This window comes from Netta rufina (genome assembly GCF_964035555.1).
Source record: "Netta rufina genome assembly, chromosome: 4".
In the NCBI taxonomy this organism is placed as follows: Eukaryota; Metazoa; Chordata; class Aves; order Anseriformes; family Anatidae; genus Netta; species Netta rufina.
The window spans coordinates 25,387,384-25,403,384 of record NC_140127.1 but is presented as its reverse complement, the minus strand read 5'-3'; the positions used below and the strand labels follow the sequence as shown (position 1 = coordinate 25,403,384).

General features: G+C 38.5%; 1 protein-coding gene across 1 annotated transcript in view; it reads left to right on the top strand.

Annotated features, from left to right (window-relative positions):
- GALNTL6 (polypeptide N-acetylgalactosaminyltransferase like 6) overlaps nt 1–16,001 on the top strand; it is a gene marked incomplete at both ends in the record, with an annotated part of 461,783 nt that overhangs the window by 370,534 nt on the left and 75,248 nt on the right. Inside the window, 2 exons of the mRNA XM_084285866.1 lie at nt 8,332–8,517; nt 14,231–14,414. Of these exons, the coding sequence (XP_084141992.1) occupies nt 8,332–8,517; nt 14,231–14,414 (370 nt within the window). The remainder of the gene's footprint in view (nt 1–8,331; nt 8,518–14,230; nt 14,415–16,001) is intronic.

Below are 16,001 nucleotides of genomic sequence, written 5' to 3'. Positions count from 1 at the left end.
TCCAACAGTTTTCACAGGATCTGTCTGCTTCTGGAACTTTTTTTAGAGTCTGGCATGGCTATGGATCAGGTAGTAAAGTCTGTCCTCCCCATCTTTCCTCCAGGTTTTTACTCATTCAGGACTGATTAGGAACAGAAGATTTTGGATCTGGCTATCAGAAGAAAGAATGCTGACACACTCTTCTAGGTGAAAATTAAAGCCATGATGGAAGATAACCAAAAGACTGGGCAACTATTGGAAATGGTAGTCAGCTAGGATGGGTGACCAAAAAGAAAAAGATGATACGTCTTTGAGAAAGACAGAGAAGTGCACTAGTACTGTAGATCAGCCAGCCTCAGCTTGCTGTCTAAAAGGAACATGAAATACATCCTTTCCTTGGGTGGTGTCTATCTGTTTCAAACTATGTGAAGGACAGGAAGGTAATATGGTCATCACATATTTACCAACTACAAATTATGTTTGAACAATCCGATTGCCTTTTCTAATTATCATGGTCAAGGGAAGGGTGATGGATGTCACTTGCTTTGACTTTAAGAGATTTTTATCCCTGCAACATTCTCATTTATAGCCAAAGGAAGCATGGGCAGCACAATAAGACTGCTAGATGGGTTGGACTGATGGGTTCAAAGGGTAGTTAATCAATGGCTTGATGTCTGTCTGGCAGAATATCACAGGTAAGTACTGGGGGCGTTGTTGGTCAATGTCTTCATCAGTGACCTGGACGAGGACTGTGCACCCTCAGCAAATCTGTGGATGATGCTAAAATAGAGAAAGTGCTTTATGCATAAAATAGTACAGCATCAGTCCAGGGAACTGTACAAAGCTATAGGATTGGGCAAAATAAATTTATGAAGTTAACAAGAAGTGTTAAATTCTGTACCTGGGTGAAAAATTCCGCGCACCAGTAAATCTGGGAACTGGCTAGCTGGTGTGTTGCAAAGGTCATAGTGGATAGCAAGTTAATAGGACCAAAAGGTGGACTTCCATCACCAGGAAGGGAAACTGAACTGGGCTACAGTGAGCAGATTAGGTGAAATTATTATCCCTCTCACAATGGTGATGCTGTGTATATACATCTGGGATTCTGCATCCACTTCTGGGCTCTACAGTTCAAGTAGGATGACAAAAGCTGGCATCCGTTTAGCAGAGCTTGCAAGACTATCATGGGCCAAAAGCATGTGACCTTTGAGGCTGAGACATCTGGGCTTGTTTAGTCTGGCAAAGAAACAGCTAAGTGGTAATCTAATAGCTGCCTGCAGCAACCTAAATGGGAATTACCCAGATGGCAGAACCAAATTCTTCCAGGTACTGGCAGATGGTAAAATAAGAGGAAACAGCCCCAGGGTACAGCTTGGGAGATTCAGTTTGTACATTACAGGAAAGTTATTCACCGAAAGGGTAGTGTGCTAGTGGATTTGCTTACCCAGAGAGGTAACCAGTGGAATTGTCCTTCTTGGAGTCTTCAAGCCTTGGCTAGAAAAAACGTGGCAGCTGTCCTGGTATGCCCTTGGCAGCAGTTCTGCATCCAGCAAGCACTTCCAGCCAACTTTCTGCAAGTAACAAACTCAAAGGGCAACTCTGAAAAGAAAGTTGATGCTCCCAAATTCACGTGTTTATCTCATATTCTCTCTTTGGGATGATTTGGTTTTATGCTAGCATGTGTAGGGGCAGTGAAAATAGAAATAATGACAAGGTGCTGGGGAAGGCTGTTTTGTCAATTGCAGTAGAAAAATAATAATAACAAAATAATCATAGGCCTCTAAGTTTCCTTTATGTGTTTTTTTGTCAAGCTAGACAGGAGCATTTCAGTCATCAAAAGCTTAAGCTGAGGTGTTCCAAGAAAAATGTGTGCTCAGGGCCTCAGGGGAGGAATGGAGGGTATGCTTGCTAATTTTATCTGGGAAGATACTTCCCTCTTGGGAGGACATAAAGTGACTGAGGTCCTTTCACAGTGGGAGCTCTGTTGCATAAATTGGTTTGCTGTGCATACTGGGCACAAAGCTTTCTGCTGCTGGCCAGAGATAAGATTGAGAAAAATGTTCTTGAACTGGACAGCCTCATTATCATTGCATGTAAAAACAGCCATTTGACTGCTTTAATTTTCACCAGCAGAAATAGTCACTTGAAGATTATTTTACTTACCTAAGACCACAGACTGCTATGTTATTGGCCACACTGCTTCCTCCCACATTCCTGTGCTGAGTTAACAAGAGAGGCCAGCATACATTTTCCACCACTGAGTTTTTCCTGAATCTCAATTATATGGCTTATGTTGGGAATGGCAGAACAGCTCAAAATACATCAGTAAATTAATGTTAAAAAGAAACAGATTTAATTAAGATCGTTTATCAGGGCATATAGCAGTTCTGGTAGGCTCTGTGGCTGTTCTTTGTGGAGTTACACAATAATTTGATAACTTGCAGGTTGACAATAGTATAACAGAAGTTGTCTGTGCTTTGGGGCAAAAACTGGAGGGGCAACACAGGTGAAGAGAGTAAGCTGCGTTACAGGCATGGAGTTGGGTTGGACCTGCCTGGCTCTCCAGAAGGGATACTTAACAAAGGGCTTTTTCTTAGTATATGCTTTTCTCTTTGATCCATGCTGCAGTCAAGTGAGCCTTGAAAACCAGCTTCAGTTTTCCCATCATCTTTTAAGTCTCTCTTAACATTTCAATAACCTTGGAGAAACATTGCTTGTCATGTAGCACATGTTGCCAGAGGGCACCAGTGTGATGATAAAATGCTCTGTGTATACATCCTAACAGGAGAGAAGAATTACACTTCCACTTTTTATTGCTATGATTTTTTCCTGACAAAGGCTTGATTTCTAATGTATGTCTGGGCACCAAATTAAGTAGCTGGGTACTCTGCTTGAGTAGGCCTTCAATTAGTCTGACCAGGAAATTGAATTCCTGCTATTCTTTTAGGAAAACTTCTCCAGACTTTAAATGAAGACAGAGAAGACCCACAGAAAGTAATTGCAATGGAGAATCTGTTTACAGATCGTCACTGAAGGAGAGATGTAATGCTGCCCTTTATCATCACTTGTCATAGCAGTGACAACCTGCAAACCTCCTGCCAGTGCATTATTCTTTATTTGTCACCACCTGTGCCAACTCTTGCCCTGGCAGGTGCCTGGCATGTGTCAAACATATGATTCATGGGTACATTTGATCAGCACTGGGAAGAAAATGATGATGTATTTTCTTTTAAATTACAAATTAGACGTTTATTTCCCACATCTAGTGACAGGGGTTTTGGCTTCTTTATATCCAAAGTGCACCATTTATAGCTCACTGTAGAATTTAAATATTGGCTTCTCTCTCATGCCTAACTCTGAAAGTGAAATTTATGTAATATTACAGCACAGAAATGAAACCATTGTACCTCCCAGTTTTATTGTTGTGGCAAGCTTTCCTGAACTGATCCCTTTGGTAATAAATGGGCTGAATGTGTTGTCTCCTGGAGATTTAAAGGCCATTTTATTTCCTGTTGCATTCTGTTTTGCACACTATGTTATAATTGCTGTCAGATAATTTCTTCAAAATCATAGTTTTTCTCTGGCATTGATTGTTGCATGTTTATTTGGGTACTAGAGCTCACTGGCTTCTAAATGTGTATATAGAATATATAGGCTTGTGTGAGAGATGTTTCTTCTGGAGATAATAATAGAAACACAATAACTGGGAACTGCGAGAAAATGTAAATGTACTATAGGAAAGAGAAATATTTTTCTCTTAGAAGAAAGAAGTTTATGGAGTGCTGGGAGAGGGGGACAGTTTGTTATTTTAGGAAAATATGAGATTAATTTTGTTAATAACAACAGTTACCATCTAAATCACTTATTAGTCAAATTTATTGCCATACAGAACATTTGAAAGTCTTGTCCGGTCTGTTTTAAGTAATACTTGAGAAGTGAGATTCCCGGGTATTGTCTTTGTCAAAACGTCCATGTCTTTATGATCACTGGCTCTTATTAAGTAGCTAGCCCAGCTGCTGACTGCAGATCCTGCAGAATTGCTACTATTCTGCATGAGCATTTTCTTTCATAGTCTTACCTTTAGTAATGCCAGCATACTGAGTAATGCAGGGATGGCTTTTGTGAGTAATTCAACAGAAAGGATATGTTTTACTACCTATATAAATAGAATAAAATGCTACATTTTTCTTTACAACTACTACTGTTCTGCTGCCTCTGGCTGTTACTCTGTGGATTTTTATGCTATCAGAGATCAGTAAGATTAGAATCAGATAGTGCCACAATACACTGCAAGAGAAAATGCAATGTGAAAGTACTTTCATGTTTATTTAAATTTGGAAAAAAAATATTTATGGATCCTAAAAGGGATTTTTTTTCTTCGCTTTCTTTTCATTCTGAGAAGAATATTACAGTTTGTTGTTGAACCTAAATGCTTCATGATATTTTTTGATAATAAATTCCAAAACTTTCTTCTTGGCCAAAGCTCCAAACTATATGGTAGGTGTTGTTACTGGCATCTCTTTGACTGTGTCATGACTTACTGTTAGAATATTACCAATACGTGGTTCTAGATCCCTTATGTATTGCCACTAATCTATATATTTCCTTTTGTATATAGACCTGATCTTTTATGTCACTTATCTAAGCTTTATAAAAATTCACTCTTAAATTTGTTTTCTTACTGGTTACTTCTAGTTATGTCTAAATGAGGGTGTATTTAGAATTCTGTGTGAACAACATGTGCAATTTTTACCTCTTATTTGTATACCTCTTACTTGTGAGTTGTTCTTTGAATCACAGGGAGAAAATGATAAAATGAAAGTATCTGAAAACAATGTTGGGGCACATAATTGACATCAAAAGATGTGCTGGCTGTTTTAATGCAGTTCTTTACAAATCAAATGATATTCTGTTTGAAATGTGTGGAGAGCTATTTGAAGGAAATGGAGGAAGAAGATGGTGTAGTGAACTCTTGTTTGTTGTGCAGAATTTCAGCTACCATTCTGGCCAAAAAAAAAAAAAAAATATATATATATATATATATATATATATATAAACAATGTGAAAGATCTCTTTTCCTGAGTTTGCAAGGAATCTGAAGCAATGAAGGAACAGTATGAACTATCATTGTTTTCATGGAGTTCAAGTTCAGATACAACTGATGACAATCAAATTATATTCATTTATTTCATTGTTTACCAATTGATATAAGAACAGAAAAGAATGCAGCATAGCATGACTGTGTACATCATCTCTCTCTGAAGTGTTTCCTTAAAGAGATGGGCTTTCAGTATTTGCTCATTGCAAGATGTGCAAGGAAAGAAATCAAGTCCTTTGAGCAAGGCTGGGCACACAGCTCAATTTCACTGTATTTATTTGGCCCAAGGCAAGTGATAACAGAGTGCATGTGAAGACAGCATTTGTGTGTGTTTAAGCATCAGTGGATATTCAAACTTACTTGCAAGGGCTTTAACTTAGTTGTTGTGACACCTGAGTAAAGGTCCAGTTTAGGCTTTCCTTGAATTTCTAAATAGGGAACAGAGAGCCTACCCCCACCAGGAACAACTTGGATTGTTTAAGCTCCTGCTTCTGTCCATCAAGGGGATGAGGAGGTGCCTTGGTAGCTGCCTTCACATACACAAGGGGAAATTGCCAGCCTGTGAGCCAGCTCATGGGAAATGGTAAAGCACTCACACCTGGTGCTGAGCTGCATAGTAGGATCCTCTGATCAGCCAGTCTCATCAACGAACCACTTCTGAAGGCAGACAGGTAAAGATGGAGGATGTGCACATAGCCAAGCTGTTAAGTGCTTGCTGGCCTAGTTGGAGAGCTCTGTTCAGGCTGGATCACTTGAATCTTTTTGTTAGTTGTCTGTGCAGTATGCAACAATGTGGTCAGCTTCTTTGCCGGGGAGGGGGCATGCATGGGTTAGTGTGAAAATCTGAAGACTTGTGGGTGCAAGAGGTCACAGGTGAAAGGGTTAGATGACCTTAGAGTATTACATGACATTTTCATAGTGTCTCAGGACTAAAAGAAGCCGCAGTACCTAACAGATTAGATTTGCTCTACTTTGGAAGTATGTAATATCCTGTCATTTTGAAACTCTTTCATTTTTCATGGCCGTAAGATGATGCAATTTACAGTGGAAAAAAAATCCAGATTGACAGCCCTAACAGATTTTCTTTTATTTCCTGCAAGGACTCTTTGTATCTTTGTTTTTAAGGTCTATTTCCCTTCTTCTGTATTCCTGCACTATGGGAATAACCTCAATGGAGCTCATAAAAACAGCAAAACAGGTCAATAAATATATGCTTTAGACAGTCTTGCACACGGGCAAAAAATGATCTAAGACTTGATTTAACCTCAGGCCAGTCATGATAGTGAATTGTAGCTGGTACCTAAAATGAGTCAGAGTGGCATACAGCCCTTGTCATGTGAGTATGGTTGGGCATACAAAGATCATCATTCAAAGTCACAGTGCATCTCTTGTCATTGTGACTGCTGGGGGCTTTTTTTTTATTATTCTTTATTTTTATTTTTTATTTTTTTTTATTGAGGTATATAACTAGCAAAATGGGATGAAAAAGGGATGCTGCTGCTTCTCTTATTTCAGAATGAAATCTGGGAATTTTCCAATTAGCCGTAGAGTAGGAGACAAAAACATTTGATGTTTATCTGAATGTGATCCTTACTTTTTGGAATAAGGTCTCAGATTTGGCCCTTAACATATTTCTCTGATTTCTCACAATCATCCTAGGAGGACTTTTTCACAACACTTTTGTTTACAACTTGATCTAGTACTCCTGGGTAGTACTATGAACGCAAAACACTCTCTTGACTCAGTAGCTCTCCAAAGTATTCTGTTTCTCCCTCTCAAAGCCCACAGCTTGTTCTGCAGTTCTTGTCAGATGATGGTCTCAAGCCTCTCCCTTGTCAATGTGAGCATACATTGATATCCAGTTCAGAGAAGTATCCCATACGGTATTCTCTTATTAAATGCGTATAACTTGTCCCTGCTGCTCTGGATTTACCAGCAGCATGTCAACAATTCAATGTTTCCTACTCCTTCTCATCTATGGGTAGATTTAGAAATTCTTGTTTGTTCATCTGCTAGGAAGTAGAGGAGCAGAGAGAAGAAGGAGCACAAGCAGGAAGCTGTGTTTCAGTAGAGCTTAATTTTACTTTAACACAAGATCCTGTATTCCCTGTAGTGTGACTTTACTTGTTGCCTTTAAATCTTTGTGTCAGCATTATACACTTGAGGGTACTGCTGAAGAAGTCCCTTCTGGTAGTCCGTAACAAACTTCTTGCAATCAATAATGATGTAGGGTCTGGATCAAAGCCTGTATTGACTGACCACACAAGTCCAAACAATAAAGAGGTGATATAAGAAGCAATCATAAGTTGGCAAACCTATTTCAGTGAGATTTAGTTTGCAACTCCTAGCATCACTAAATGTGGCACATCAACAGTTTTCATTACTGGAGAGTATGCTTTTCTCTCCTTTTTTTTCTTGCCAAAGAAGTTATCAAACTTTTCTGAAGTAATGAATCTGACAAGCTGAGGTGTTATATCAAAGGCAAAATATCAGTGTTTCTGATGTAGATGTATTTAGGAAGAGCCAAAACTGTAGGGTGTGGTGTTTTGTTTGTTTCTTGTTAGTGGTGGTGGTTGATTTGGGGTTTTATAGTTCTTAGTGTCTGTTTTTAGCCAGAATAAAAGAAGTTCCTGAACGTGCTGTTTTATGAAACAAACATCCAGGTTATGCAGATAAGAGAATCTATCAACTGCTCTACATTTGCAGCTTAATTTTATTAGTATGTCAGCTGTCCATTTGCTTCACACTGGTATCCAACTATTATGATCTTCCTTCATGTCTGTCTCCCTTCCCATTACAGAAACAATCTAATAATGCTAGTTTAATGGTTACTTTTTAAAAGTTGCTTTCCGTGCGTATTTCTTCATAATTCGTTGCTAATAGGAAGCCCACTTGGAAAGGACACCGTTTATAAAGCAGTATGCCAGAATGTTTATCTGGCCTTGGGCTGCAGTAACCAGAGGATGTATGAATATCCTGCAGTTGTTTTGGCCATGATTATATCGTGGATGGCAGGTTGCCAGTAGCAACTGCAGTAAAAGGTCCAGAGTGTCAGTGTCTTCCTCTGGGTGATAAAACAGAGAACATTTGCACTTTCCGAACTGCCTCACAGAGGATTTGTGGCAGATTTTGGAGGTCTTGAAGAGACAAGATACGGAAGTGGATAAGCTGCTTGCAGGTTGTATGCCAACCTATCCTTCTGTTGCCTCTTCCAGGCCTGGCACCACTGACGCTTTTTTTGCCCTTCTTTCTAGAACATTTAAAAGAGAAGCTGGAGGAATACATGGTCCGTTTTGCCAAAGTGAGGATTGTACGTACCAAGAAACGAGAAGGGCTCATTCGGACCAGACTGCTAGGAGCCTCGCTGGCTAGAGGAGAAGTCTTGACATTTCTGGATTCCCATTGCGAAGTCAACGTGAATTGGCTGCCTCCCTTGCTTAGTAAGTGTATGAGTGTTCATCAGCCACTAAAATTACAGCATTCAGCATAGCTTAAGCAATCAAAACCGTGTCCCGCAATAAGAAGGACATGCAATGTATAGAAGTGTTTAGAGCTGCTCTGCAGTTTCTGAAGAGTCAGTATAATAGAGAACTCAGAAAAACCTGAGCAGCTCCATTTTTTTAATTTTTATTTATTTATTTTGCAACAGAGCTAGTGAAAATTTGAAGTATCACTTCGGCCTATTACAGTTGCATTTTATTATTACTACTACTAAGCATGCTACTAAATCTAGTATTATGCCATGCCCTTACTATATACCTGAGAACGTTAGTTATGCAGGTATCGTACTGCTTCCTGGTCTTCCACATTCCATTAAAACAGCTTTTGCTATAAATGTATCTAGGACCTCGGAGTTAAATCCAATAACAACTGCATTCGCAAGAGAAAGCTCAGAGAGAATGATTAGCTATTGACTGCTTTGCTGAAATTCAGCTGCAGCCAGTAAAGCTCCATTAGTCAAAGGAATGGAAAGAATCAATTGCAGTCTAGGATTTCACTCAGGAAACAGTAGTCCCCTTTTCTATACACCTGACTACATGCAAAGCATATGTGCTTTGCAGTGCATTTTTTTCCCAAACAAAACCAAATGAAACTTCTGAATTTGTTGTTAAAGAAATTTGTATTATTTAAATGGATATGTCACAAGTATAAGACAGGTTAGTGTTTCATCAGCTAGTGGTTATTGTTTCTTGAATGTTGTTCTTAGGCTAGGTATGGCCATACAATAAGCTAATAAAGCATTTAGAGCCAAGAAGAGGGCACTGTTCTGGTAAGAACTATCACTTGGGACCAAAAAAAGAAAAAAAGTAGTAGCAACTGGTTTTCTTTCAGAACAATAACAGGAGAATCTACAAAATTCTGAATTTACATCCTTTCTATCTTCCATATCAATTTATAAATCCAGTCTATCCCCTTGTTACCACAATGTCCTTAATCACACGATCATCCTTTTTAAAAGTAACCTCACTATCTTCATGTGAAGCCCAAGTGACATAAAGGAGCAGAAGGAAATACAAGTTTTAACTATCTTTCCACAAGCAGCTCTAACAGATATCTGTTAAACACTGTGAAGTGTATTATACATATACTGTACGTATACGGTTTTCCTCTGCTTTCTAATTTTGCCTGAAGGTGCATAATACATCTCCCTAATGTAAAAAATTCAGGAAGACTCACTCTTGTCTGCTGGAATCTTTTGCTAAATTGTTGAAGATTAGATGTAGCCTTTCTGTTTTGCTAGTTTAGACATGGGAAAATTGCAGTTGTGAAATCAGTTCCTTTTCTTGCTTTCTTGTCTGAAGTGAAGGCACAGGTAGCTGGGTTTGACCCCATAAAAGCTTTAAACAGAACGGTCACAAAGAATTCATAATTGCAGCTATGTTCAGTTGAGTATTGAACTGATGACCGCTACCCCCGACTTCAAGCAAGAAAACTGGAAAGATGAGAGAAGCTTCATCAGGGACCAAGACCCAGTTCTCCTCAGCTCTCAATGCAATTTGATCTCTCTCATTCCATTTTAGTGGAAATACCCTTAGTTAACTAGCTAGAAGATCTGGAAAATCTTGAGGAACACAGGAGTCCAAGGTCAATAGGCTTTATTTTGAAAGAAAAAAAAAAGAGTATTACATAAAGAAGGACAAATAGAGAATGATCACACAGCTAATATACTTAAGAATGACTTGTGCCCTGTTTTCTTAAAGGGAAGAGAGAATTGCTTTGAACCGTTAGGGGGCAAATATTTTCTATCTGGAAATTGGATGACACGTAATAGTAGTAATAGTAAAGTTGGTGGTTTTTTTTAATTTTGTTTTGTTTTTCTTTGTCTAGTTTTTCAAGTGTTTATCTTAAGATTTGTCTTATGTTTTAATCAGTACTGCATTTAATGAATGTCATTCAAGGAAACCAGAACAGAGTCTATAATGGGTACTTACTGTTTTGAAGCTGGCCCTATTTTAGCTATGATTTTGTTGTTGTTGTTGTTCAAGAATAGTGAAAAGTCCTCAAAAAGGACTTTTCAACCCCATACTGTGATGAAGACTGTCAGCCTTCACTGAGAGCAGCAGTGTTCTGCACTTCTCAGAGCAGTGGCAAACAGCTTTTCACAAAATGAGATTTTGCAAGTTAGAGGATGGGAAAAAAAAAAAAAAGAAAGAAAAACAAAAACAAACAAAAAAGAGCAATCACTTAAAGCCAGGTCTCAAAGTTATTTAGGCATCTAATTTACATTTTAAGAATTGGCTATCATTTTTTAGACCAAAGAAAGGCCTAGTTATCTTAGTACTTGTTACGTATCTAAATACTTCTAAGGAGAACAGGCATAGGTGTTTTCTGTGTGTGTGTGTGTATATATATAAATATATATACATATATATATATTCAGTTACAGTCCTTTGTTGTTGTTTTTTCTTTAAAACAGGTGCAAAATGGCTTTTCTTTATTTTCTTTAAGCTTTATTTAGTTTATTTAGTTAGCTTAAACAGCATTCCAAACTGAGATAAGCCACTCCAAAACTGAGATCTGAGGGAGTTTTGCCTGATGTTCACAGAGCAGGCAACTGTAATCATGTAAAAATGTTGGCAAACACAGCTGTTTGTTATCACTTCTTAGTAATATAAAGCCAGCAGAGGGAAAGCTGTGATTTGAGCTTCAGCTGCAGTATTTGAGCCCAGTGTAGTGAAGAATCACAGTTATCATGGGTTCAAGGAAAGAAACTGAGGAGCAAAACAGCTGAAAGATGCAGGCACATCTTTCTTTCTGCTGATGTTGCTGCAGAAGTAGGAAGAGAGGGGAGATGGAAACACAGATCAATAGTGCTGTAGGTTACCAAAGCCAGCTTTGTCAAAACATTTTTTTTTTCCTCATCAAGAATTAAAATTACGTCATGCTTAGCAAGTTACCAAGACACCTGCTGGCCATAGCTGTCCGTCTCCATGATGTTATACATGATACGTTACTTGCCAATGGGGAAGACTGAAGAGCTCAAATGCTCATGACAAGTCAGATAACATGAGGTAACTTGTTGAGCTACTCACATGTCACCATCCATAATTCCATACATAAGTACAAAAATAAGATTATTTGCAAAGTAGTATTGTTTCTTAAATCGGGCCAATTTGAAACAAGAACTCAAAATTAAAGGAGTGCACCTTTCTCTTAAAGACAGAACCTAAATTTTTTTTAGATAGTGGCTTATCCAACATTGAAAACTTCTGCTTATCCAACATTGAAAACTTCTGCTTCTACATTCATATGCTCTGCTTGATAATAAAATTGCTGAATTCAAATATGTACATATAATTGCTTAAAATTTCAATAGCGAAAACTGAGCACTGTACCCATGTACTCTCTTAATCCCAGGCCTTCTCTCAAATCTGAAAGATTTTTACACGTACGATGATGCTTATCTGTCTGCTTTTCCCTGTTTCTGCAACATATTTGCATTGAAATATGGTGTGGACATTTTCAGACAGATAGGAATTTATGAGAGGATGAGGAAGCTGTAAAGAGTTTCCTGTGCCTTTCAGTTTTGTACATTAGGAGTAGGTGGGATAAAGAGCAGCATGTGGCAAAGGCAGCAGCATGTTCACACCTATAAAAGTATGATACAAGTACTCTTGTGGAACGTAAGCTGCCTGTACAGCCCGTTTTTCTGTTTCCTGAATTCATACTGGGGCTACATTTAAGCCTGAGAAGTATGCAAAATTCAGTATTTTACACATACCAAAAGAGACATTGAGGCTGAATGTTTTGTTACTCTGCATTTTGGTGTACAACTACATAATTTAACAGACTGGTTTCATCAAAAGTATCTTCCTATAGCACATCATCATCTCAGAAACATTTTAAGGGATGAGAAGCGTAAGTTTTGCAGATAACCCAAGACCAGGCACGTAAGTATTGTCTTACTTGCAAAAATCTTGCAGTTTTAGGAAGAAAGACTAGGCTTGAGTGTGGGCCCGGCTCAAACAGTTTTCTTCCTGGCTGTCTCTGCTTGGGACTTGGAGGTTTCCAATCCTCCAGTCTATTTTAAACTCTTGAAGATCAAGAGAAGGATGTCAGTATATTATGAGTCTACCTTTAACCTACTCCAGCCAAATCAATCCCATTTAGTTTCTCTCCTCTAATCAGTTTAGAAAGGGGCGATCAGAGGCAGATTATTATAAGCCCCGTAACTATTAGCAGGACCATCACAGGAAAGAGATTATGTAAAAATGACTTTACATAATGATTACAGATAGCACTACACAGTGTACCAATGAATGTAATTATATTTGGCAATAGGAACAGTAATGCAGCCATTATGTTTCAGAAGAGTTTCCTAGAAGTTTGTGAGAGCCTGGACATTAAATTTATTTCACTACTAACTAAAGGATTAGGACGTAAAAAACCACTGAACTTCCAGGCACAGCAATTTCTCACTAGCAGTCAGTATTGTTCCCCTATTTGGACAGTCTCTTAACAATAGCTGAGAATAAATATGAAAGCTACAGTTAGCTAAACTATATGTATTTTTTTTCATTTCAATCCTTCAGAAGCAGGGAAACAAAATCTATATTATTAATAATACCACCAACATTTCCTGCCTTCTGATCCAAATACTCATTCAACATTCAGCCCTCTGATTATTTTTTTTAGGATATTTTCAAGCACTAGTAAAATCTAACCCTTAATTTATTTTTTTTTTCACATAGACACATAAAAATTTATTACATAGTTTAGAGAATCTGGGCTATCATTTGGAGAAAAAGCTTTACTGTAGTTGGATTTTTGAGATCTTGTTTTTTTTTCACAGATAGTCTTTCTCCTGTCCTTTAATGCCAACACAGCTACAAACTTTCCCTGTACCTCCTCACTTCAGTACATTATTCTTCTGCCTAATTCGTGCAGTTGGCATATCTTCTTTCCTGTTGTTTCTTTTCTGTTGAGCTCTAAGGGATTTAGCAATAAGTTTCACCAAAGGCAGACTCAGGTCCACCCTACTTTTATATTAGAGATGGAATTTGATTTAGTCTCACAGCTCTAATTTTTTTTAAGCCAACTGAAACTGCTCTCTTTATAAAACAGGTGAGTAGGAATAATACCATGAGGCCCTCTTTATATTTCCAAGAAAGGTACAAAAAAAGGACACCAGCCCTGTTTTGTTCCCAGCATTGGAGTTTGCCTTTAATTTGTAGCATTTGATCTCAGAGCTGATGCACACCAGTGCTACGGGAACAGAGGCTGAATGGTTGCGAGGTCTGAGATTCACATTTGGGAACATAAATCTCTCTCTCAGGAGCTTGCTGTACACGCTCCCCACAGCTGAAGGAGTATTTTTATATTTTGCTTGCTGGCTCTTTCCATAGCTGACAGATTGGGGACAGCTCAGAGTAGCAAAGTGACAGAGATATAGATGACTGGACTCCTGTGGGTCTCACAGGGATATGCCTCCCTTTAAAGAACTGTAAATGCTTCTAATCATTGCCTAACTGCATTAAGTCCACTTTAGATAAAGGTTTGATACAGATTTGAAAAATGAAATGATTTGGGGGCCATGGGGAACGAAGCAAGCAATCTTCAAACATCAAAAAACCTGTGGGATTCACTTTGCAGTAATATGACAGATGGCTTGACTAGACATGCCATTTCCTATTTTCTACTTTCATTTTTCAGACCAGATTGCACTAAACCACAAAACCATCGTGTGTCCTATGATCGATGTCATTGACCACAATCACTTTGGCTACGAGGCACAGGCGGGGGATGCCATGCGAGGAGCTTTTGACTGGGAAATGTACTACAAAAGAATCCCGATTCCTCCAGAGCTCCAGAGAGCTGATCCCAGCGACCCCTTTGAGTAAGTAGCAATAAAGGGGAGAGTGGGAACATGAAGCAGAACAAGCAAAGGCGGCAGCTGTAGCAGAAGAAGCCAAGCCCAGGAATTTCCTTGTAGGCTGTACTAATTAAAGGTAGTAAAAGCAAGCAGCTATAAACTTCTAAACTGGGGAAAAGATCAGGGAAACCAGTTGTGAAATTTGCGAGCCGTGGTTAGAAACATTTCCTGAGCTCTTCTGGCCCAGTGGTTGTGTGAAAAAGAAACACTCATACTTGCAGTTAAGAGAAAGTATTAGCATTGAGCAAAGAATGAATATGACTACAATTATACTTATCATTCCCCAGAACACATCCTGAACGGATTTTAATTATGTTTTCTTTGCTGAAAATTGATGCAATACATACATCAATTGCTGAGCCTACATTCTGGCAATAAGTGCTTTGTTTATGGCTGGTGATACTGCTATTGTATGTGTTCCTGTAATTTCAACACGGGGCTGCCAAACCTGAACAGTGTCAAGCTGATTTGTAAATAATTTTTTACAAGCCAGCCTCTGATCCCAATATTATATAGATCAGCTCATTCACAAGAATGATCTTCTGCTATTCATAAAATTAGATCCTTTTTTTTTCAATTTTTTTTTTTTTCATGTAAGGATCAGATGGGGTTAATCCTCATCAGCAGAGAGAGGACAGGCAGCCAGACATGGTTCAACATGGTAGAGTCTCTAGGTCTCTCATGCAGCATGCATCTCAGCAGCACTGGCAGTGAGACTTGCTTTGATGCTCATGACTGTCTGAAATGCCATGTTGCAGATTTTGGCTGTTTAAAAACTCAGCATTTTCCCCTCCCCAAACAAAACCTGGAAACAATAGCAACAGAAAACCTGTGTCTCTGGCTCAGAGTCTGCACTGTTTGAAAGCAATGGATCTGATTCACTTAGAATATGATCCTTATCTTCAGAGAATGACCAGTCCTTGTACATCAGGAAAAAAATAGGTTATTGCAGCATTATGTGGGCTTGTTTTCATTATTCTGCTTGCTCCTTTTTACTTATTCCCATCTAGGCACATCAGTCTTCATCTTGCTTTTTTAAGTGCTGATGAAATGCTTTCCACCAGCTGCCTATGTGACGACTGTACAGCATGAATGTAGTGAATGCATTCTCAGTGCTCTAGTGTAGTTGTTAGTCTTCCTGGTCCTCTGAAAAGTTGTAATTTCTTGCCACTTACTGAAAGTCACCTAGCATATCCTATAATTTGGTTCAGCATTCAAACTTTGTGTATAACTAAAAGTTACACTGCTAGTGCAAGCTATCATCTGTTTCACACATTTGCAGTTCGTTGTATTCATCTTTCAAAGACAAGAGAGGCCTGAAGAGGAGATACTCATAGGAAGTTTTATAGAAGATACAAGGCTTCAAGGCATCATGCACTACAGAGTAAATGAAGCAGTTTTCATGAACTGTTGTGACCATTGTGGCAGCAGTTGGTCTGCCTGTGTATGTAAGATGCAGAGATAAATGGCTTCACAAGTAACAACATATAGGACAGTGTAACCTAAAAATCCCTTGTAATTTGATTCTTCCTGATTCTTATATAAATCAAG